Source organism: Artemia sp. Qi Xiang Cuo, chromosome 20 (assembly GCF_049724085.1).
Source record: "Artemia sp. Qi Xiang Cuo chromosome 20, ASM4972408v1, whole genome shotgun sequence".
NCBI lineage: Eukaryota > Metazoa > Arthropoda > Branchiopoda > Anostraca > Artemiidae > Artemia > Artemia sp. Qi Xiang Cuo.
This window is the reverse complement of record NC_142813.1, coordinates 23,544,805-23,570,246: the sequence shown is the minus strand read 5'-3', so window position 1 is coordinate 23,570,246 and position 25,442 is coordinate 23,544,805. Positions and strand designations below refer to the sequence as shown.

General features: G+C 33.6%; 2 protein-coding genes across 5 annotated transcripts in view; both read left to right on the top strand.

The window, feature by feature from the left end:
* LOC148940025 (uncharacterized) overlaps nucleotides 1-4,217 on the top strand; it is a 143,292-nt gene extending 139,075 nt beyond the window's left edge. Inside the window, exon 16 of one of the 2 annotated variants that reach the window (XR_016143489.1) lies at nucleotides 4,078-4,211. The gene's annotated coding sequence lies outside the window, so the exon portion shown is untranslated. Of the gene's footprint in view, nucleotides 1-4,077 lie in introns of both variants that reach the window. The other variant, XM_089106509.1, reaches the window with a different exon arrangement.
* A 2,123-nt stretch (nucleotides 4,218-6,340) lies between these two features.
* The window catches only part of LOC148940024 (uncharacterized), a 318,671-nt gene continuing 299,569 nt past the window's right edge, over nucleotides 6,341-25,442 (top strand). For 2 of the 3 annotated variants that reach the window (XM_089105704.1, XM_089105702.1), the window contains exons 1-2: nucleotides 9,566-9,653; nucleotides 16,027-16,212. In XM_089105704.1, the coding sequence (XP_088961830.1) occupies nucleotides 16,134-16,212 (79 nt within the window). In that variant the 5' untranslated portion in view covers nucleotides 9,566-9,653; nucleotides 16,027-16,133. Of the gene's footprint in view, nucleotides 6,396-9,565; nucleotides 9,654-16,026; nucleotides 16,213-25,442 lie in introns of those variants that run through there. The other variant, XM_089105703.1, reaches the window with a different exon arrangement.

Below are 25,442 nucleotides of genomic sequence, written 5' to 3'. Positions count from 1 at the left end.
TAAAGTTTCGGTTACTATTGGGCCGAATCGCTCCCTACTTACAGTTCGTTACCACGAACTGTTGCATTAAATTTTATCAATATAGTTTAGTCAGACTAGGGAATTTGATCGTACCGATTAGGTAGTCTGTTCTACTAACCATATTTTGAACTTTTAAAGCTATTCGTCTTGTTTGATAACTATACTTCCTGTGCAATTGAATTTGAGAAACCACTTGGGATGGTTCAAAGATGCTCTGATATTCTCTACTATCTTTGTTTATCTTTAAAACCTGGATTTCCACCTAAAATTTCTTCAAGGAATTTAGTGGCCTAATCATTGTGTATCTTCTGCAAAATTTAATAAACTGACGATATTTAATGTAATTTAAAGAGCAAGTGCATAATATGCGCGTACTGAAGCATTTTCCATGTGCAGTGTCTTCTGCAGAAAAACAGTGGTGTATAAGAATTGTGGTTCAGCACTAATTGCACCATTAAATGAGCTTTATTAACATGTAATTGTCAAAAATAGACTTCATGACAGTTTCTATTATTGACAACCTGCTAAATGCCTGACTCAGGTATTGGTATATAAATCTATTTCAAAAACTGTACCCTGGCGTGGAGGGGTATGGGAAAAGGTTCATTGGTCAGGGTTTAAATGGTTCAAATCCACATTTTCACTTCTTTTTTTTTAAGCCTTACATGAGATTCATCTTGTCCCCTCTCCCAGAGGATCTGTTTTTTTTACCTTTATTTAAAACCTGCCAGAGTTTCAACAATTTTGTAAAATCACGTAATACAACGAAAACCTCTTCAAGGCTCGTTTTGAAACTTAAAGAGCAAAGAGAAAAGTGTTTGGCAAATATATTGTACTTTTGTAAGAAAAATACGTTCTGTCGTACTTTTAACTGAACCAGGTGCGTGTAAGAACTGATAAGTTAGAAGCGTATTAAATATGTTATAATTGATCGATATGATTAATGATTGAAATGTACTGTTTTGCTTGCCTAGAAAGCATATTCCTTGCCGCAGGCATATAAAAAATCTATCCTATGGGAGATGAGATATTTCTATGGATATCTACTGTCAGTGGCGGTTCAAGTCCTGGACAGGCGGCAGCTGCCCCTTCCCCAGTTTTCTGACATTTGACATTAAATTCGTTTTATTTTATATTTTTAGACTCTTATTAAGGTACCTTGTCCCCCTCCCCGTATTATGGGGCCTAAAACAGCTACTGCCTGCGGTCTATCCTTTTTTAGCCTAAACAGATTTAAAAATGTTAATATTATGTATTGACAGCAAAATAAGCACAGGTTAAAAGAGAAAATGCAATATTGCTTCTAGTTTCCTATAATAGTAATTTTTACAAGTATTTTGTGTGTCAAATACCGAAATTTACTTTCAATAAGAAACCTTCTGTTTTACTTGACGTCTAAGAAAAGCTATAGTAATGCTAATAACGCCTTTGCTACTGTTGTCACTCTTATCCCTTCCCTTAAATATAATATTTGGATTCCCCTTGTCCTTCCCCAAATACTCTCTAAAAGTTTTAACTTGGTCCCCCAGTCGTTTCCGAGATATTGCAAATATGCTATTTTGGTCGCCCTGGTGAATATACCGGCTTTTGATTTACCTCACTACTTCACGGTGATTAGATTCAAATCTCTGCTTGGGCTAAAAGTGCCAAACTTTTTAGGTGGATGGGAGACACATTTTTTGCCTTCACATCCCCTTGCTCGAAGGACAAAATCTGAAGTCCTCTTGCCTCCTCCCCCCTTCTAACGCTCCGAAAGTTTATGCTTTATCTACAAAAGTCATTCCAGAGATATTGTAGGTATACAATTTTGACAACATGGACGCATAGTTTCTTTTCTTTTACCTTTGGCTCTCTCCCAACTAAAATTTTAGGTCAATTTTTCCCCCTCCCCCAACAACTCCTGATTATTTTAACTCAATTTGCTAAGCTGTTCTTGAGATTATGCCGTTTTGATTACCATACACGTGGTCTCATTCGGTCTACATCACTACTTAACCGAAATCATGTTCTAGTCCAACAGGGGATCATAGTGCCAAAAATTTAAAACTGAATGGAGACCGAATCCTTAGACCCTCCCTCTCTTCGCTCTCTTCCTAAATCAAAATTGAAGTACCATTTACCATTCCCCTCCTTCCTCAACATTCCCTGAAAGTTTTAATTCGATACTCCAAAATGTTTCTGAAATATTATAGATATGACATTTTAATAATCTGACAACACACATCGTCTTTTGATTAACTTTGCTACTTACTCCCATTGGAGTTTGTTATGCAAAAATGTTTTGGTTGATCGAAAATGGAAAATATTTAGTGCTGTCCCCTCCCCCAACATTACCTGAAAGTTTCAACTTGTTTCCCATGTCCTTCCTGAGACATTGTAGATATGCTTTGTTAGTGACCGGGATACACATACTGTCTTTTGATTTACTTCTCCCTCTCCCTCAAGTTAAAACTTAAGGTCTAATCATCCCCCCACACTCCCTGAAAGTTTAAACTTGATTCCTCTAGCCTCAAAGATACTACAGGTGCTCTGGAAAATCAGATGCACATAGCGTGTTTTGATTTATTTAGATACGTGTCCTGTTTCCAGGGTATAGCCTTGGAAAGTCTAGTAATATTGACTTTGCAAACAATCCCTGAGGTTTCCTAGATGATCGAAGAACCAAGACCAATCACGATCGCCTTTTCTAGTAATGCTCTAACACGAACAATTGGTTATTTACATAATTCAGAGCCAATGTCTTTGTGACTATGGGGGAGATTTGTCCCCGAAGGCATACTTACTAGACCTCTCAAAGTTTCTGGACAGAATGACTATCTCAAAATTTTGATGTAATGTCATAGGGGAGGGGGGTGCAGAAAAGGAAAGGAGAGCGAGCGTGGTTGCCGTCCAATCACTTAAGGCCCCTAAACGGATACTAGAGCTTTCAATTTACGCCTCATTTAATAAGGTCGGCAACCCATTAGCTATAGATATTACGGTTATAAAATTTACAATTAAACTTGCCTTAAAAAAATTATGTGTTTACTTAAAAGGCTATGAATGGTTTATAAACAAATTCATATAGATTACTCTCTTCAAGAGGTTATAAAGAGTAATGAGCAGTATATAGTGATTAAACTTGTGCCGCGTATAGAAATACAAGAAATTCCCTAAGAGCTAGTTGACTACTCTATAGATAGCCATTTACAGGAGAATCTTTCTGGTTTGTAAAAGTAACTTCAATTTGACCTCGGGATTTACCCACTAACCCCGAAGTCGAACCCTTTCAGTGGATGTTGCTGCAAATGCTGGCGTGGCATGTCATTTGTATCAAAAGAAAATACGTTGTATTTGTATTTAGCAGTTACACCCAGTGGTTTTTACTTTTCGTAAATACTTGTTTAAAAAGAGATACAAAACTCTGTTTTTCAATCTTATTGCCTTTTTTTTTGGCGTTTTCATTCATCCTTCGACATGCATCAATGGCGTAAATGATTGCTCTGTTGGTGCCTGACTTGCGTCAATACAACAGCAAAACCCATTTTGTTATGAAAATATTGCCACGTGTCAAAAACTTTCATTTTTCTTGACAACCCATTAGTATGAACCCGCAGGTTAAGGCCTTTTGCTGGTAGCCCGGATGCTTGTAACAAAATATTTCCTTCATCAAAGAAAATCAGTTCTCAAAAAGTCTGCCTCAGGTCTCTTTAATTTAGGGAACTATTGAAAATTAATCCCGTTAGGATATGCTGCACTTGAACATGATCTACTGAATAACTAGCTTGATGTGATGGACTGTAAGACCTAGATCAGCGTCTCTTCAGTCTAAAAATCATCTTTGATTTTAACTTGTTTATTCTTTCGTTATTTTATATGAAACATTTTCAGAACGTGTGCTACAAACGCACGGACTTTCTTCGAAGTTTGCTTTTCAGTTATATAAGGAATGATGTAATAGTAGAACGGTCGAAAATAGAATGTTTTCTCTTTATGTTGCTTTCACTTTTATTTCATTTAAATTTACGTTTTATTCTTGAATATTTGCCAGAATCACAATCATTTCTTTTGTTTCAGGTTTCCAGTATACTGTTTGGTTCATCGGATTGCTTTCAAACCGAAGTTATGTTTATTCTGATTTGTGCCATTTTGTTGTGAGATATGTTTATTGATTAATTTTTTATTCAAGATTTTCAAATGATAAAAGATTTTCTGTATTTGTCCAAGTTTCCCGTGTTTCTTTCATATAGGTTTGCTCCAACCCAAAAGATGTGTCTTCAATCTTTAATAGTTACACACTCTAAGATTATTTTGGGTTTTTTATGTAAACAGGTTTTTTTTCGGTGAATTAACAAAGAAGAAAAACCAGTAAAGATTACTGTCTTTAGCTGAACAATGTGGCATAACAGTAGGAAGGCCACATTTTTCCTTACATAGTCTCTTTGATTCTGGATGTTGCGATATTTAGGGCTCAAAAAAGTAAGCTAAACGATTCAATAATGAATGATGCCTTTAAGTAATTGCAAAATAGTAAAAACAGTTTGTTCCAAATATGGTATGGCTCTGCTACATCCTACATAAATACGTCTCTTAAAACGTGGCCATTGCAGAAAAAACGTATTAGAAGGCTCTTAGGAGCACAATAGCTCCATTCTAAGCTAAGGTATAAGATTTACCCTTTATTTATTTCAGAGAAAAGCAAAGTGAGCCTTTAAAATATCTAAAATGTATTTATATTTAACTAATACTGCCATATTTAAAATAAAATGTTTTCACTTCCTCAGTTACTTCTTCTTCAAGTCTAAAACGTTTCAAAATAAAGAGGGCTTTTAAATTAATATTTAGTTTGGCAGGAAGCGACTAACCCAAACAAACTCCTGCGTCATTTTGGAGCAATTTTCTAGATTCTTTATAGAACATCTATCACATATCTTCTTTTCTAAAAACAAAATTGCAAAACCCTGGTTTAAAGGTAGTTTTTCCTTGGTAAGATACACAGAAAGGAATCGCAACCCTCCTTGAAGAGCTTGAGTCAGGGTTTCTAATTCTGGTCTTCTTGAGAGTTATCTCCCTCACCAACAGCTGAAATTTAGTTGAATTTAAGTTACTCTGAAAAAAAAGCTTTTAATTATCTTTATCCTTGCGTTTTTGCCAAAGATAGGGTAAACGTAAAAAATTGGGCTAACCAAAACCGTTCAAAAGAGCAGAATCAAAATACTTATATTAGCTATTGTTTTCGCGTTAGCCTGGTGAAAGGGCATTGTGTGTTCTTAAGTCTATGATAGGTCTTTACAATTTTTCGAGGAATATCTGAACTCTTGCATGGTATAAATTTTTCAAAATGTTTCTCCAAACAAGTTTTTGGACAAGTAAAAGTAAAGAGTGATATCAAAACATACAATGAGCAGAAGCAAATTTATGTAAAAAGTTTAAACCGAAAACGAACAGAGACTAATATAGATTGAACAGATAAAAAGTAAAGCAAACAAAAATGGAAATGAATAATAACCGAATCTAATTTGAAAGAAGAGAAGTTACTATAAACAACAGTAGGACTCCAGCCCCTTAAAATCCTGTAAAGACAAGAGTGTCATTAGCACTTTACTGGAAGTATTTGAACAGTACGTATAAAAACAAAATCCAAACAAAAATCAAATGGATAGGAAGGAAAAAAACCGTATTTCCTAGAATGAATACATTTTTTAATTTATAATCTTGTTTTAATACTTTACATGTACATTTTTTGTGTCACTACTTTTTCTTTCCATTCTATTTCATTCAAAAGCCTAAATAATGCTTACAAAATAGGAATTTGTAATTTTCTAAGCAGTCTTTTTAATTTGCTGAAACAATATTTTGAACTGAAGAACCAAACAGTAGGCTCTACGAAAATTATAGTTCAATCCCGCTTTATAGGGTTATAATGAGAGAAAGGATGAAATGGCTAGGACACGTTCTGCGGATGAAGCATGACAGATTGCCAAAGATGGTCCTTGTTTTTTTTTTTGTTTTTTTTTTTTCTTTTGAACTACAAAACAGTTAAAACTGGCTAAAATGCAAAATTAGATTGAAAGAATGATCATATAATTCACTCGTTTTAAAATTATTTTTATTTGAGGATAGTTGTAGTAGTATATGTAAAAGTTCTAATGTTTTTCTGCTTAAAAGCTAAGATTCAGGATTGCAATTTAAATTGTTGGCAAAACTTTAATGTTCAGTCAAAATTTTTAATCATCTGTAATTGATGTAATATTTTTTTATCATCGATGTTTTTTCAGGTTTTAGTATAAGGGCAGATTTTAATCCAATAATGGCGAGTCATATTGTTTGGAATACGTTGCCTGAATCAGCTCATTCATACGTTGCCTGAATCAGCTGAGGGTACCACTCATTCGGTTTGTTAAAAAAAATTATTAAAAATTCTTTGGCTTCTTAGAAGTTATTTTTATCTATGTATTTATCTTTTTCATTTTTTTTAATTATTTTTTTGGAGTCTATTTAATCTACTTAATTAATGTAGTCTATTTATTCTATTTAGTTGTGTTTTCTATAGCTTTTATTTTATTTATTTATTTTCTTTTCTTCTCCTTTTTGCTCTTCTGTCTGTGAGTAAGTTATCATTTGAATTTTCTTTTGTTTTTCTTCTCTGAGTAAGTAACTCATTTGTCTTCCCCCTTCTTTACAGGCCAATGAACCTTTGGGTAATAGTAACATGTCATATGGTATGTGTATTTAATGAAGAGTAAATCTTATCTTCAATTCGAGTCGGATGAGGAGAGAGATTTTCTACCATGCGGATTGAAAATTTAAATGATTCTTGTTCATATATGGGGCTAATCCATCCTGATCACTATTTAATTACCCCTTTAATTTTTAGAATCTTTTCATTGTATGTTTTGCTGCATTCAAACATTAAACATAATTAAGTTTATGTCTATCTTTAAATTAATCCCTATTTTTGAAACCTTTATTTAAAGAAAACCTTTAAAGGATCTTAATAACGAAAACCAATTTTGCTGAAGGTATGACGCGGAACTATTTTTATAATGAGATACTAATTAAATTCTCAGCCCAATCATCAGTAAAAGAAAGTTTCCATATAGGATATAAACTTTGAAAAAAAATTCAGATATATTGACCAAAAAATGATTTTTTGGGCATTGGTTTGAGGTTGGATTAGTCATCTTTTTGCTGCGAGTGTATCCTACAATCACAAGGAGATCCAATCATAAGAGTGCTCACAGGCTACCGAGGGGCAGTTTTAGCCTCGCACACGAGATGGCGAAGATGGGGTTTATACGTAGAGCGGCAGACAAAGGATGAAACTTGAAAATGTTACGGGATTAGATTGTAACCTCATTGGCAACTTACCGGAAAAGTCAGCAAAAAGTCAAAGGTGCTCAGTTTCCTCAAGAAATCTAAAACTGCTTTGCTTCAGAGTCCAGGTGCTAGCAGGCTTCAAAGTTTTATAGTTTGGGGAATCTCCTTTTTAATAGAGTAAATAAGAAAACTTAGTTTTTGTGTTGAGCTACTAAATCACAACAAATGTGTAGACACGCAGACGATCGTTTTCGAAAGAGGGGGGGGGGAGGGTCAGAAATTTCTAGTTTCTCCGGACACCCTCTACAAGATGGATGCCTTCTATAAAAACATGCTAAAGAAAATTGGAATAAATTCCATGATGAAAGAAAAACAAACTGAACATTCATGTTGGTCGTGATTTTGACAAACCAGTATATAACGATCCTTCTTCCATAGTAAGGTGAGTTTAATGTTCAAAAGTTGGGTAGAGCGTAAGTGTAAATAGTTGAGACCTAAAGGGGAAGGGTATCCATTGTTTCCCCGGGACAATGCAAAAAAAAATACATTGGAAAGTGCATCCCACCTAAGTCTTTCAATTTGTATGATTGTTTACCAGAAATCTCTCCCCTCCCCAAGAAAAAAAATATCATAATCTTCCAATAAAAATTCTTGCGCACATGGCTGCTTTTTTGTATGCTGTAATATTAAAATCACAAAAAACCTCAAGGCAGAAAGATTATAACAACTGCAACTGATACTACTACTGCAAGAAAATTGTCGCAGCTCTAAGCTCCTTGAGGCCAGCAGTTTCTAGAAACTCCTTCTCCCTTCTCGTATGTACGGAAAGATAATCTTCTGGAAATTATTTAGAGCCAAAAAATTCCCTGAAGCTGGATGCGATACTGGAGCAGTACCTTATAAAAAGAATTAGGGTTATTCTTATTGCGCTCCGGAGACTGTCTCCTGATTTTGCATGAATTGTGATAATTATCATAAATGGTCGGAAATTATTCATAGATTGATTAACAAAAAAAAGGTTATTCGTGATCGTTTGTCTATAATACTTTTGGAACCTAAATTCAACAGAAAATAGCGATAAAAAATAGAGTATATAAACGACGATTTTGATCCACTCTTTTGACAAAACAGATCAAGATTCTGTAGCTTCTCAACCGTTAAATGACGAAGTGGAAATGACTTAGTAAAGAGCGATTTGTCTTAAATGTATCATTTTATTCCCTAGTCACTTCGTATAGAATCGATGGCTTTAGATACTTCAAGGAAGCTCATTCAGTCGAGAACTAAAAGGACTAGCGCCTTTTGTAAGGACTAGCGCCTTTTGTAAGGACCATAAGTGGTCTTAAGATAAAGCGGCCCTTTATTTTTCTTGGCCCCCTTTTTCCCCTGGCAATTTATATTCCTAATTGTACTGAACCAAATTCGAGCCAAGTCCTGATTCGGTGGAGAAATGGATTAAATCTAAACGGGGAAACTATATATGTACCAGTTCCTTCGGGACTAGTTCCCACGTTCCCACACGTGGGGCGTTGGAACTAGTTAATAACAATATGAACTATGTCCTGACTAAGCTGAATCAACGAAAAACGAGCCAAATCCTTACCGAGTGGAGAAAAACGCGGTGTCGTGATTCGGTGCAAGCTTAAGCCAAGTCCATACTTGGTACAAAAACAACGTCAGTCTTGACTCGGTGTAAAAGTAATCTAAGTCCAAAATCCAGAATATTGGCCCAACTGTGCAAAAAAAGAAAGTCCTGAGTTTAAAAATGAGCTACGTAAAAGCTGCACTTCGGACTCCCGACTACCAATTTTTTAGCAGAAAGGTAGGTAGGTAGCACCTTGCTTAGATCGGGGACATGCAATTATTTTTAGTCTGTTTGTTGGAGGCATCTTTTTTTTGGGGGGGGGGAGGGAGGGGTCTATTCACCTTCCCACCCCTCACTGTCAATTTTATAGCGGAAATGAAGGTTAGTTTCAGCTTTTTGAACCAGAAAAAAACGCAAGGAATAAAAATCTGTAGCTTCGGTGCAAAATGAGCTAACTCCTGATCCGGTGCGAAAACAAGATAAAGTCCTGATGCAGTGAACAAACTTTCACATGTTCTTTTTTATATAGATTTCCTAATGAAACTCTTTCCTTGCAACCTGAGTATTTTGGGAACATATTTGTCCGCGCATGATTTATTCAGAACATCTTAGCTACTGTTTTCTTTTTTTGTAGTTTTGATTAGTACTTGAAAAGGTGGTAAAGAATCAGGCTATATATACTAGTCTTGTATGCAAAGAAATAAAGTTAATCACTATCTGTGTTCAAGGGAGAGCAGTTTGAATTATTGTAAGTTTTAAAATTTTCTTTTTCGGCTTGTATAAATTTAACAATGTCGTTTGATCATACTTGCAAATTGTGAATTATATGATAGTTATTAATACGCAACTATTCAGATTCTAATAGTTTTTACACTTACTAGATGATGTATAGTCGTTACAAGATTGATTTTTTTCAAAGTTACATTTCCCCGAAATGGTCTATAGGCTATTAATAAAAAAAGATTTCTATTCTGAAGTAGCAAATCAGAGCAGCCCAAATTTCGCTCAAGATTTTTTTTACATCAAATAAGTAATTAGTGGAGATAATTACAAATATTTTCTTATTTAGGTGCTTGAGGTGCAAGCCAAATTATGGCTTGGGGAAAAGGACAGAGCTAAATAAAAATTATATAATTATGTAGGTTATCAAAACACCATATCTGCAATATCTCGGGAAAGGAAATTAACAGGTTAAGGGACTTTGAGGGAATATTAAATAGAGAGAGAGAGAGAGAGAGGAGGGGTGAACAAATTTGTCTATTCTATTGTTTATTTATCTTTTTTGCAGATGAATACTTCATCACTGGATGTGTAGCCTGTTCCACGGAAACTAACCTATTTTTTGAAGAGATGTGTGAAAAGTTCACACATCTAGTAACTTCACTAAATCCGAAGTTTTTTTTTTAAACTGCCCCCAATTATTGGGCTTCATTGTATTTTTTTAAAGTTGTTTTTATTTTTTATTGAATAAAAGTTTTTAAGTCTAAAAAAGCAAAAAATAGAACGAAAAATTAACCTAAAATTATATTAAGGCCAGATATATCACAATATCAAATACAAGTGAAAGGCCGAAATGCGTTTCCCTGTGTTCTTGTATTATATTAACTCAAAATGGCGAGATTCGTCAGCCCAATTCTCTTAATTTGGGCTAGTTCTATCCTCTTTTTTTCTTTTTTCTTTTTTTAATGAGATGATTCTGCATGATGTTTTACTCAGTTGGGCTGTTGTTTCAAAAATTCATGAGCGAATTCGCAGAAACTAGCCCAGTCTGTAACCGCTGAATTCAGGAGATGACATTTTTTAAATTTAGTGTTGTTCAAAGAAGCTGAATCGCGGAAAGGGAAAGGTCTATTTTATTTCTACAAGACTAAGGACTAACCATTGAAAGTTGTTCTTCAATTGTAAAAGGGAGTAAGATTTATATTAGTTTAAAAAACGTAACTAAACAACGAAAGGGGCTAAGAAAACACCCAAAATATATCCCTTATTTTAAACTTGTAGACCTACAGATAAACTAGGTTTCTCAATAAAGTCGGGTCTTCCGTAGGCCTGTTCAGGTAGGTGCTCTTTGGTATTTAAAATCGAGGTAGTAGTCTCCGAATTTTGGGATTGAAGGGCAACTAAAGTCGGAATAACATCTTTCTTTTCCTGATAACCTAGAAACATCGAACAAATTGGATTGTAGGTCTGACAGTTTTTTTTTTTTTTTTTTTTAATGGGTTGTGAAGGGCGGGGCTTTTTTAAAATGGTTTCTGAAGTCATAATATATTATGACTTATGCTTGCCTAGCAAAACTTTTTTTCAAGTAATAATACCATCGGATGTACTACAATCGTGAAAGTTAAGTAGATTTACCTGAGCAGTAGATTTTACTTCAATTTATTGATTTCCTGAGCACCAAAATTAGCAATCGACATACCGAGTTTTAAATACTTAAAATTTCTCATTGAGTAGACTCCCGACCAGGGTACTAAAGCACTGACATTAGTTTTACCGTAAAATCGGCTCAAAGCGAAGATTAATTTGGGAAGCTATAACCCCACTCAATGTTTATTTAATCCTTTTTCGTTTGTTTCGATCTTTTTTTCTTTTACGCTATAAGACTTATTAAGAGTTTTCTTATATTGTTGAAATGCGTTACCCAAGTTATATTTTTTGCAACATCAAAATCTTCGCAAAATTTTAAAGCCTCATCCAACGGATTTTTGATTATTTTTATGAAGAAATGGTTCTCTAAGAAATTGTGAAAATGAAGTCAAAGAACTGAAGGCGTAATTAGTTTCACAGCATGTCGTCATAGCAGTGATCTTCATCTCATCAATGCCGACTGGCCCACATAGGTCAATCAACTTGAAAAATAACGAGTGAGAAAATTAAGGACTGTGTTTTAATTTTATGTATTGTTCATGTTTTTAATGCTAAATTGAACTATATTTCCGACGATAAGGTTTATTGAGAGTCTACAAATAGCAAAATATCGAAAGTTTACTGTTTTGCTTTCAATAGCTCAGTTTCAAAGTGGTAAAATTGTTTTATTAAGTTAACTTTGCAAGTTAAGGCCTAAAGGAAAAAGTTTAATTCGGTTTGAAAATTTTGTGCTAAATGTATAATCTTGACTAGAGTCCCAGTTAATTCATGTTAGACAAAGTTGCTTGGTATCTCACGAACTATCGTCTTAAATTTACTCATTTATAATGTAATTTAGAAATATTTCAGTAGCCTAAAGCAAGTTAGCAGAGAAGAAAGAGTAAAGAATATTCTAAGAAATGTTATATTAATTTTACAATATTTGAAAAACTAAGTGATTCGTTTTTTCATTCGCAGTCTACAGGTCAACATCGGTCGATCAGTTCACGTTATCAGAATCAGCTCTTTAGCGTATCGTATGAAGATGTTATTAACGTAAGATGTAATCATACGTAATTAACATATGAACTAAAGGTTCATGCTTTCTTTACCGCTTCATATGGAAGGGATGGTCGTAGAAACTCAGAAGGGCGTTCATTTGACTAAAAAATTGAAAGTTCTAGCACTCTTTAGAGGGTTGAAAGTCAAATTGCCAGTCGTTTAAAGATAGGTTGCATTGTGGAAAAGGGGAAGGGTATTAGAACTTGAGTGTCCGTTTTGAGTGAAACTTTTAATGATCGTTCCCTAGGCTAAAATAAATACATACTTTGAGAAGAGAAATAAAAATGTTTTTGAAAATAGTAAAAAAAAACTTATTTCCTTAGTATTTGGGATAAGATGACCCCAATTCAAAATGTTGGTTTTCCAACATTTTCCAACGTTTCGGGGAAAAATGTTGGTTTTCCCCGAAACGGCACCCAAAAGAAGGCCAAAACTTCTTTCCTGAAAGGCTTGAAACTTGAGACTCAAACTAACAGCTCAAAGTTTGGACCCTGGGCTACGCGAATCATACTATACAAAAACTGTTTTCTTTTGGGGCAAAAGACCCCCAAAAACAGGGTTTTTTTGGGGTACGAATTTGTTTGAAGAGAGAAGAGTGTCAGGAGGTCAAGAAATAGACCACAAAATATATTGTCCCTGAGCAGTTTGGAACTCCCACTTCCTTCAAGGATGATATGACCCCCCCCCCACACCCTGGGGCAAGGGCAGTAAATAATGCCAATTGTTTACTGTTTATAAATAGGTCTTTACAGTGGATTAGTTTTGAAAAAAAATCTACAACAGAAGTTTTTCAAAGAAAAGTAAAGAGCTACATAAACCAAGGACCGGGAGAGCTAAAGTCAAATAATAATTTAAGCATGAAGCCAAAATTGAACAGAAACTACAATAAATAGTCAAAATTAAAACAGACAGAAATTACCACAAACAGGAGTAGAGCTAACGGGCCCTACGCTTTCTAAATACAAGAATATCATTTACGCTTTACTGATATATATATATATATATATATATATATATATATAAATATATATATATATATATATATATATATATATATATAATATATATATATATATATATATATATATATATATATATATATATATATATATATATATATATATATATATATATATATATATATATATATATATATATATATTGAGCTGTGTGTTTTCTTTGTCATAGTGCGAGATAAATAATTTTATTTACGAACGTTTTTATTAGTAATATATATACTTAACTTACGGATTAACCTACGTAACGAACTTCTATATTCATATATTTTTAATACGTATATTAGGGGGCTCGACCCCTAGTCAATACCTTGCTCTTTAAGCGAAAGTTCGAATTTTGTTCCAATTCTTTAAAACTGACCGCTTAATCAAAAAGGCCGTTAATTAGAATAAATAGCTCTTATGAAAGTACTAAAAAATCTTTGGCTTAAAGAGTGAGGTATTGACTAGGGGGTGAACCCAATCATATATGTAACATTTTCTGTTCGTTTAAAGTTTTGATATTGCTGCTGTTGCAGTTGAAAATCCTGTTTTTTTATATTTAATTTATGATCTTTTTTTAAATAATGCTGGGAAGTCTGGCGTCCCCTTCATAGCAATGTCCCTTCCCCCACTAAAACTTCCTTCATGGAAAGATCCTCCCACATAACCCCCGACCCCCCCCCCCCACTACCAGGAAAAATCTCCCCTGAAAACGTCTGTATACTTCCCAATAACCAATACTATATGTTAATATTGGGTAAAGTTCATAACTTTCAGCCTTCCCCCCGGGAACTTCGGGGGATTAAGTCATCCTAAAAGACATACTTATAATATTTTCGAACATGCTGAACAAAACGGCTATCTAAAAATTTTGATCGGGTGACTCTGGGAAAAAATGAGCGTGGGAGGGGGCCTAGTTGCCCTCCATTTTTTGGTCACTTAAAAAGGGCACTAGAAATTTTAATTTCCATTCCAATGAGCCCTCCCACGATATTTTAGGACCACTGGGTCGATACGATCACCCCTGGAAAAAAACAAATAAACACGCACCCGTGATGTTTCTTCAGGCAAAAAATGCAAAATTCCACATTTTTGTAGATGGGAGCTTGAAACCTCTACAGTAGGGTTCTCTGATACGTGGAATATGATGGTGTGATTTTCATTAAGGTTTTATAACTTTTAGAGGGTCTTTCTCCCTTTTTTCGAAAATCAGCCAAATTTTCTCAGGCGCGTAACTTTTGATGGGTAGGACTAAACTTGATGAAATTGTATATTTGATATCAGCATTAAAATCTGATGCTTTTGATGTATCTATTTGTATGTAAATACCGTTTTCTAGAGTTTCGGTTACCATTGAGCCGGGTCGCTCCTTACTTACAGTTCGTTACCACGAACTGTTGACACAACGCCGTTCAATGATCAATATCTGCCAGACTTAAAACATAGCTGACTAAAAAATTCATCTGAATATTCGAATTTTGACAAAAAACTGTATGTGCAATCTAATATTTCAGTATACTGAAAGGCTTAAAATCAAACCAGGTTAATCATTTAAGAAATGGGGATTAACTTCGAAAAATATTTTCTAAAAATAAATTTCAAAGATATGTAGAGTTTAAGACAAATTAGAAAGCCTAAAAATTAAAGCAGCAAATTCATATAATAGGCCAGACTTAAAACAAACTAAAATTGCTCTGACTGATTAAATGAAACCTAAAGTTAGCAGCTGGCTTGCTGAAACCACATAATAGCTAGAGTCTAATTTGTCAATTTTACTATAAGTTTGATTGTCCGATAATACAAATCCTACTTAAAGCTTAATTAAAATTAACCAGTCAACGATTTCTGTGTGGTTTTTTTTTACCCATATTGAAAATAAAATCAGGGAGAAATATTCGCAAGCACTGGTTTTCTAATAACGGGCAAAAACTATAATGGTCAATGCAAAATTGTGCACCCAATTTAATGCGCAAAGTGACATTGATTGGCTAGCTGGCGACTTATACAGACACCATTCAATATTAATCAATCGCTATTGGAGAAAGCTGATAAGGCACTACTACTCAATTTTATACATTTTATATGTATATGAGTATATGTATGTATATTATATAAATACATAATATATATTTAATTATATATTTAAATATATTTAATTTATATACAATATATACAAAATAATACAATATATACAATATTATGTTAAATATTTAAATATATTTAATATATATACATATATAATATATATATATATATATATATATATATATATATATATATATATATATATATATATATATATATATATATATATATTTATAAATAATATATATATATGTATTTTATATATTTTATATGTGTATTGAGTATGGCTACTCAATTTTCTACATTTCTGTAATCGGTTTATTCTTTGTCTTCTTTCAAGACAAAGGAGTCTCATCTTCAACTTCTTTAGTATAAAAATACCCTTACTGTTTTGTCTTTGTTTGCCATGTATATACAGTACGCTCAAGGTAGATTTAAGTTACTTTTCTTGAGCCTCTATGATAAATAAAATACAAATGTTCTATTCTATTCTACATTCAGTTTAATCTTTCCTTTTATACACAAAAGGATTTCCGCATGAAGCCTTTTTCATTGTTGGAAGTTTTTTTTCCTATTCTCACTTGACGCTGTTAATTTTTCTATTCTATTGTTTATTTATCTTTTTTGCAGATGAATACTTCATCACTGGATGTGTAGCCTGTTCCAAGATTTCTTTACGACTAAATCTTCTGCAGAGAAGAAAACAAATTACTATTACCTAGGATACACTGGCAAAAATGATCTCCTGTCTATTACTTCTTATTTTCTTCGACGTTTGGCTTGGAACTCCTTATATGATCGGTGCTAATAAAATAGGTCATTTTTTGCCATTTTACTTCCTTTCTACTTGAAATTAATTATAAGAAGAACTTTTCAGGAAAATGAGTTTTTTAAAGCAAAGTAAAACGCAATGTTGTAGAAATAAAGTCGCATAATAATTTAAACTAAAAAACAAACAGAAATTACTATCAATGAGCAAATGAATATACAGAAATATGAACAAAAATAAAATGAATAGCCATATCAAACATAAAAACAATAGATACTGCTATAAATAAATAAATGGATCCTAATATAAACAGAGTTTGAAGTGAATAATCAAGTCGAATTTAAAACGAGCAGAAATTACCACATACAAAAGTAGGATACCGCCCACTAAGCATTTTAAAAACCAGAGCTTCTTCTGCGCTTAACTGAAAACAAGGTACATATTCAATAAATATTATAAGTTTTTATAATTGTAAATTTAAACAACTATATTTCCAGGAATTTATTAAGATCGCCAGGAAATCAATATAATTATATATTAAATATTTAGTCTACTTTCGTTAGTTCTTTTTAGTAGTTTTGATTATTATGATGATTTTTCTTTTTTAAAGACGAATAAAAACCACCATGTTCAATATACATATCGTTTTTAGTAAACTGCAAATGAAGCTCAAGCTGGTTCGAGGGTTGGAAAGGGATGGGGGCTAACACCACTCTGGTTATAAACCTTGACTAGTGTTATTAAATTATTTACATACTCAAGTATGTAAGTTTCAAGCCATTCTGAGAAAGAAAGTTTTGGGTGTTTTTCTGTTCCGTTTTTAGGCAAATTAAATCTACTTCCACTCGGTTGTTGTGCATTAGGATCCTCTTAGCCCTGAAACTTTAGGACTTTTAACTGGCCCTATTTTTGGGAGAACTTATATTTACTTAGTTTTTGGAGGCATGAAAGTTCACTTAGCCCAGGAGCCTAATGTTGTAAGTTTCAAATTGTTTGGAGAAACAATAGATCTTTGGCCCTTTTTTAGGTGACATTTTTAGACAAACAAAGTTTTTTTTTTTCAGTTAGTTTTTTATTGTGCATTAGGGCTCCCTTAGCACAAAAAGCTTCCAGGAGCGAGTTCGATTCGCTCAGAAAAGAAAAGTTTATTGACCCTTTCTGGCCCTTTGTCAGTCCTGTTTTCAAGGGGGAGAGGTGGGGTAGTGGTAAATGCACTTTTTTTTTTTATCTATATTCACATTCTATTAGCCAATGGACTTAAGGATGCAAGTTTCGAGCCGACTGGATGAAATAAAATTTGGCTCTTTTTGAGCGACAGTTTTCAGGGGGACGTACCCTAACACAATTTTTTTCTTTATTATGGTCCTCTGATCTCAACATCTATGGCTCTAATTTTAAACTAATCAGACACAGAAACTGTTTATTCTATCTCTGGCTGAACTAACACCCTGCCCTCTCCTGACGGAATGTGTGGCTTTGCTTTCGACTGGACACCTAAAATCAAACATGTCCCCATTTTTTAACTATAAAATCTATATGTAGGCAATTGGGTTATTCCACCCCCGGCGTCATATCTTTTTCAGGCTACCTTTTAGCTACTTTGAATAAAATGGCTATAGCTAATTTTGATGGAATATCACGGGGATATGGGGGAGCCGAGAAGCAAGAAGGGCTCGAGAGGGGGATGGCCTCTCAATCACCTCTTCAATCACTTTTTAATCTTTAAAAGGGTACTATTAAAAGGGAAGGAAGAATTAGCCCCTTATAAATTTTTAGGACCATCCATCAATAAAACTGACCGGGTAAAAAAAGTAGCACATAGAAGGTTCTAAAATTTTCTAACTTCACGGCAAACAGCAAACCTATAACAAAATGCTTTTACCCGGGGAACGTAGCTGTAGTTTTCTTCCTCAGCTATGACCCATGGGTAAAACTTGCTGGATGCAGTAAGACATCACGGTGCCTTGGCACCAAAGGTCTAGTTACTTTGAATTTTGGAGGTATGAACGTCGAGACGGTATATTTCTTACCTTCTACACCAAGTTTTCAAAAGAAGATCTCCGAAGGATCCAAAAGAGAATATGGCTGACTTTTGACAAAGAAAAAACACATTTTTGTTTTGTATTTAAGCAGTAAATGCCAAAATACATAGGAAGTCTCGTTTCAAAATGGAGGAGGCTCAAAATCGCCTAATCAACGTCGTCCTTACTTCTCATTGGAATGTATTATTCCTAAAAAACATATTTAGGACCTTAAACTCAAATCAACATGATTTCAAAACAAAAAAGCAATTATCAAGTTAAAAAAAAGACAAATCTGCATTATCTTCTTTTCCGTCTTTTAAAGATGCAGATTGTAAATTACTATTTTAACATTTATTATATATGTAAAATACTAATATTAGTATTTTATTTTGATTGCTGTATATTAAATAATGAGTTGAGTGTTGATTGTAAAGTGATTGGTAGCAGGATACAGGATGTTGTAGTTATGCTTCGCATTGCTTTTTTTTATCCCTTCTGAGGTTAATGCAAAATATTTTTTTTTGTGAATTTGTTATATTATCTCTCCTCAGTATCAAACCGTGGCATTTAGAGGGTGTGCGGCTATGTTATGTTTTATGTTAAAAATCGGTGTCAAATAAAATGAGGCCTTACACCATGAAAGATATGAGAGATTTTGGCGTTTACTATCCCATTCACTTTAATGAACAATCGTAGGCAGCGCGATCGCTCTGCCTAAGTAAGGAACGATGTTGGCACAATGTATTTTTTTTTCCATACTAGGGCACTTCGTATCGAAGGAGTTAGTAGAATGCTTATATTGAATTCTGAGACCGCCATAGGACCATGTTATTCTGAGACCGCCATAGGACCATGTTATTCAACGACCGCCATAGGACCATGTTATTCTACGACCACCATAGGACCATGTTATTCTACGACTGCCATAGGACCATGTTATTCTACGACCGCCATAGGACCATATATGTATATATATATATATATATATATATATATATATATATATATATATATATATATATATATATATATATATATATATATATATATATATATATATATATATATATATATATATATATATATATATATATATATATATATATATATATATATATTCTATGTTCCTTCCTGTGCTATTTGGGATTACATAATATGTGATAAAGGACAGGTTTCTGACATAATTTATGTAGGCCAGATTTCTACTTCATAATATATATATATATATGGCCTACATGCCTTTTAGGGTAAGTACATTATCCGTGTAAAAAAAAACCGGTGTGTCTTGTTTATGTGTTAATATATTCAGTTTTTTTTTGTTTTTTTTTTTTGTCTAGATAACATTTGCGAATTGAAGATGGAGAAAAAAAAGGGTTAAAGTGATTATCATTTAAGATAACCCTGAAGAGCATATTAATTCATACCTTATTTATTATAAATTTGAAACAATATAAATTTTTTGGAAACGGTTAACGATTATAAAATGGTCTTATGAGTTGACCTAGCTTTACTTCCTAGATCTGTACTGTATAATACACAACTGGTGTTTGGGGCAGTGTTGTCAATTTAAAATATAGTTTAACGTTATACTAAAAAGTTTCCAGTCGCTATTGACTTGTAAAAATATGCCATGCGATGAAACCAAATTAGCATGTCTCTTTGGGATAATGAGATGCGAGTCCCTTCTGGGTGTGAGAAATTTATGTATAAAACACCGGCAGTTTCTTGTTTGCATGTGATTTCTAACATTCTAATTTAAGGAAAATCGTTATTTGTCATTCGCGAAGATAAATATTCTGTGACCTTAATAATAATAATAGGTTATTAAATATAAACCGGTGCGTCTTGGGATATGTGTTAATATATTCAGTTTCTTTAGTATAAAGTCGAGCTTCAAATTGGAATTTTATACAGTTTGAATACTTCATCCATTCTATCGATATAACTTCAAGGATGTATGGGGTTTTCGATTGCGAATTCATTGGCTTGAAGAAATCATCGTGTGGAGTGATTTTTGAATGTGCGTTTCTATTGCTGACTAAAGATCATCGAGAAGTCTCTTCCTACCACTGGCATATTAATTACAATATGTATGACTACAATGAAGACAGATGGCGCAATACATTATACGTTATAAACAAAATAGGTTTATACGATAGAATAATACCTCCATACTATAACAAAGAGAAGGATCTATCCTTTGTACAAGAGGAAGTTAGGAGATATGCTGTTTTTTTGGCGTAACAGCACTGTACGCAAAAGGGAATGTGCCCACTGATAAACTTTTAATCGACAAATGCAAATCAGATATACCAATATTCAGCTTGGAAGATTTTAATTGTGAGATATTTCCGAGTAGAATACACAACCCAGAGGACGAGGTTCGATTTTTTAGCAGATGGGTCCCGATAACTATTCCTTCTCGGAATATGTGTGTACGATATCCCAGGAAGAAGAAGAACAACAAAATCCGTGATATAGATTGGAATCACACTAACTGGATGACGAACAATGAAGAATTTTTATAATAGCCATCACACCCATGACTACCCAACGGTCTTTATAAAGACCAACATATCTATAAACACTTTGTAACCATGGTCATATGAATCTTTTAAGTTCAATATTCGAAACTAGCTTCAGCAGAAGCATGAAAAAATCCATACCAAAAGCTGAAATTTTTTTTTATCCAGGATAAGAAAAAAATTCTTATCAAAAGCTGCATTTTTCTAACTTTTTATTGTGAGTGAGAAAGAGGGTAAAACGTATTTAAGAAAAAAGTGGGAACTCTCTTCTGAATCAACCACCATAGAAAACTACAGGCTAAGCCACTCGATAGATATTTGCTAGATGAAGGTGGTTGGTCGTAAGTCCAATTAAAAAAAAAAAACTCTTTAAGGGAAATGGGAACTTCTTGGGAGGGTGTAAAGAGGGAGGGTTTGAATAGATTTGGATGGAGGAGTTCTTATGTTTGATGCGGGTGCTGTAATTTTTTCAATATACATATCAACCGAATTGTATTTTAATGCTGATTTTGAATATCTTTAAATTATTTCGTTTAACTTAATCCATCAAAAGTTATGAGAAAATTAAGAATTATTGATGTAAAAATTATGATGTTGCAAAATTTTTTTCCGGGACACGTTTCTATCTTATATCGGAGACATAATTACTTATAGGCTAATGGAATATATATAGGGGTTAGAAACGTAATTTCAACCTGTAAGAATATTTCAACCAAGAAGAATATTTCATTCGAAATAATTGAAAGTTCCATCAACTATGTATGTGGGGAAACTACAAAAAGAATTATGAAAAGCAGGCATCATAATGAAATATACCAAAATATGATGAAAATATAATACTTTAGTAACAAAATTATGGAAATACAAAAAATAATTATAGAAAGCAGGCCGTCCAGACCGCATTATATTAAATAACTAACTTAAACAACTCTATACATTTGATAAGGAAGGATCCTCCCCTGTAACCCCCTCCTCCAACACCCCCCTCCATCAGAAAAAATCCCTCCTGAAATGTCTTTATCCTTCCCATTAAGCAATACTGTATGCAAACAATGGACAAAGTTCATAACTTCCAGCCCTTCCCCCAGGAACTGTGGGGGATTAAGTCATCATCAAAGACATATTTATTAGATTTTTGACTATGCTCAACAAAATGGATATCTCAAAATTTTGTTTTTTTTGTGTGTATGTGTGTGTGTTTGTGTGTGTGTGTGTGTGTGTGTTTGTGTGTGTGTGTGTTTGTGTGTGTGTGTATGTATGTGTGTGTGTTTACTTGTTGCCCATTAAAACGAAATTTTTGTGTTAAATAAGTAGTTCTTGTATCTTTTAAAAGCTCATTAGTTTATAAAATGGATCGTGAAAATCCCAAGGTTTTGTGTACCAAGAATGGACCGGAGGTAGCCTCCCCTACATACACGAATGGATATCGCTAGAATATTTTAAGACGGGCTTTGTTATTTAAAAAATTGGACGCTACACTCAGAATTCTTTGATTGACATTTGCAAAAAAGGGGTAATGGATTTGTGACTTGGAGTGTAGGTTTGACATCACCAGGCACGTGCGAGGGAAAGTTTTTGTTGGCGAGGGGGGGAGGCTTATAAAGGCAAAAATGGGTGAACTACATTAGTTTATAAGACGGAATCGTGAAAATCCCAAGGTTTTGTGTACCAAGAATGGACCGGAGGTAGCCTCCCCTACATACATGAATGGATATCGCTAGAAGTTTTTAAGACAGGCTTTGTTATTTAAAAAATTGGATGCTACAATCAGAATTGTTTGATTGGCATTTGCCAAAAAAAAGGGGTAATGAATTTGTGAATTGGAGTGTAGGTTTGACATCACCAGGCACGTGCGAGGGAAATTTTTGTTGGTGGGGGGTTTAAAAAGGTAACAATGGGTGAACTACATTAGTTTATAAGACGGATCGTGAAAATCCCAAGGTTTTGTGTACCAAGAATGGACCGGAAACAACTTCAACCGTGCCCAGCCCCCCATGATCAGAAATTAAATTATAAAAAAGGTTTCTTCAACTGAAAGTAAGGAGCAACATCAAAACTCAAACGGGCAGAAATAGAGGCTGTTTCCAAAGATTTAGGATTCATTAACTTTAATGTTGCCAGTCAAAAGCTATGAGCTTGAGAAAATTGCCTGATTATCGAAAAATGGAGAAACACTCTCCAAAAGTCGACAGGAATGGGATTGTCTTCAGGGGGAATTTTCCATGGAAGAGGGGGAGGGTATTTTTACGTGAAAACAACTTCAACCGTGCCCAGCCCCCCCCCCGCGATCAGAAATTAAATTATAAAAAATTTTCTTCAACTGAAAGTAAGGAGCAACATCAAAACTTAAACGGGCAGAAATAGAGGCTGTTTCCAAAGATTTAGGATTCATTAACTTTAGTGTTGCCTGTCAAAAGCTATGAGTTTGAGAAAATTGCCTGATTATCGAAAAATGAAGAAACACCCTCCAAAAGTTGACAGGAATGGGATTGTCTTGAGGGGGGAATTTTCCATGGAAGAGGGGGAGGGTATTTTTTTACGTGAAAACAACTTCAACCGTGCCCTGCCCCCCGCATTTTTAACATGAAATGGCTGAAAAGTGTTTGGGGGATGGGTATTAGTCTCTCATAGGCGTGTGTTGTCTGAAACCTATAAAAATAAACTATTTCCGTAAAATCTGACCTAATGAGAGTTTTGACCGTAAACTCTAGTTTTTTTTTGTAAGAAAATTATGGAAAATACAATTCTCTGGTACAGGTGTGAAACTTAAGTCTATTTTCGGATTGAAAAATAAAACTATATCCGTAAAATCTGAACTAATAATTCAGTTTTTTTTCATAAAAACAAACTTTTTTTTTAAACTTCGAAATTTTTCAACTTTATTTATTTTTTTCTTTTTGTACATATCTTAAAATGTCAAAATATGCTTACGGTTCTAACAATTGTGCTCTATGATTGGTAAGAGACACGATTTGGCTTTCCCACTGGTATTCTATGACCGGTTATAGACACCACCTAGTCTATTGCATGTATTAAATCAGTATTTTTTACGCAGTGGAACGATAAACACATAAGTCATATCTTTAAAAAAAAGTGAAGATGGAACATTTTAATAGAGTGTGTTCACATAACAAGGTTATTGTAGCATTGAATGCCGAAAAGGAGAAGTATTGAAACTATGAAACAAGTACAAGTGGTAGCACTATCGGAAACGTATGCCTGCGTTGTCATGACAGTGAGAGTTTAGATTTCTTTGGAGCACCCAAGAATTTCTATTATACAAATGCTGGATATGCGAAATTATCATTTCCAGAGATGATTACAATCAAAGAGAATGCTAACATAAAAATAATTGTTGATGATAGAGGACAACTCCTTGCTACTGCTGCAGGTAACACATTACCTACGGATACATCCAATCATCAGCTTTCGGGTATTAGCATTCAACGGAAGGCTAATAAAAGAAAGGCCTACTATGCTACTAATATCGTAAACCATATCTTGTTTACGTGCCGAAACTGTTACCTGTGTAAAAATAATGTGTTAATAGACAGTGAAATTGTCAGAAAAGTAAAAATGGCATTGTCAGAAAATATCACTACGGAATATAAAGATGAAACGATGAAAAACAAAGCACCAGCAAACGTTACTGGCATTGATAAAACAGTCAATGAATCAAATAATACCAAAGACGAAAAACATACTGAGCCTGTCGATGACACACCAGTAAAAATTGTGTATGATTCAAAATGAAATAATGATTACTCTACTGATTACGAACTAAGAGAAGACAATAGCTATAGTATCAAGAGAGAACATAGTGAACCATTTTATGGAACAGATTCAAAATGTCCAAAGTTGTTCATTGATATTAATAATGTATAATAATATATATTTTTTGTATTAATATTCTACTTGACATTATTTCATTAAAAATTTATTATGCATTACATTGTTATGTGTTCATTATTTTTGGAGTAAGCTAGCATATCGAACATTCGTTTTTCAAGCAGACTGTTTTTCGAGCCAAAAATAGACTAAAGTTTCAGATTTGAACCAGAGAATTGTATTTTCCATAATTTTCTTACAAAAAACTAGAGTTTACGGCCAAAAACCCTTATTAGCTCAAATTTTATAGAAATAGTTTTATTTTGTGTGTGTGTAAGTTTTTATATGTGTGTGTAAGTTTTTGTGTGTGTGTAAGTTTTTGTCTGTGTGTAATTTTTTGTGTGTGTGTAAGTTTTTGTTTTTGTGTAATTTTTTTTTTGTGTGTGTAAGTTTTTGTGTGCGTTTGTAAGTTTTGTGTGTGTGTGTTAATTTTTTTTTGTGTGTAAGTTTTTTTTTGTGTGTGTGTGTTTTTGTGTGTGTGTGTGTAAGTTTTTTTGTGTGTCTAAGTTTTTATATGTGTGTGTAAGTTTTGTGTGTGTGTAAAATGTGTGTGTAAGTTTTTGTGTGTGTGTGTAGTTTTGTGTGTGTGTGTAAGTTCTTATGTGTGTGTAGGTTTTTGTGTGTGAGTAAGTTTTTGTGTGTGTGTGTGTGTAAGATTGTGTGTGTGTGTCTGTAAGTTTATGTGTGTGTGTGTAATTTTTTTTTTGTGTGTGTAAGTTTTTGTGTGTGTTAAGCATACATAGTGAGAGAGAAATACAAAGACGACATAGATGATTAATAAAAAAGCTCTAATCAGGCATAATCCTTCTTTTGGCAAAAAATGCAATGTTTCGAATGAAC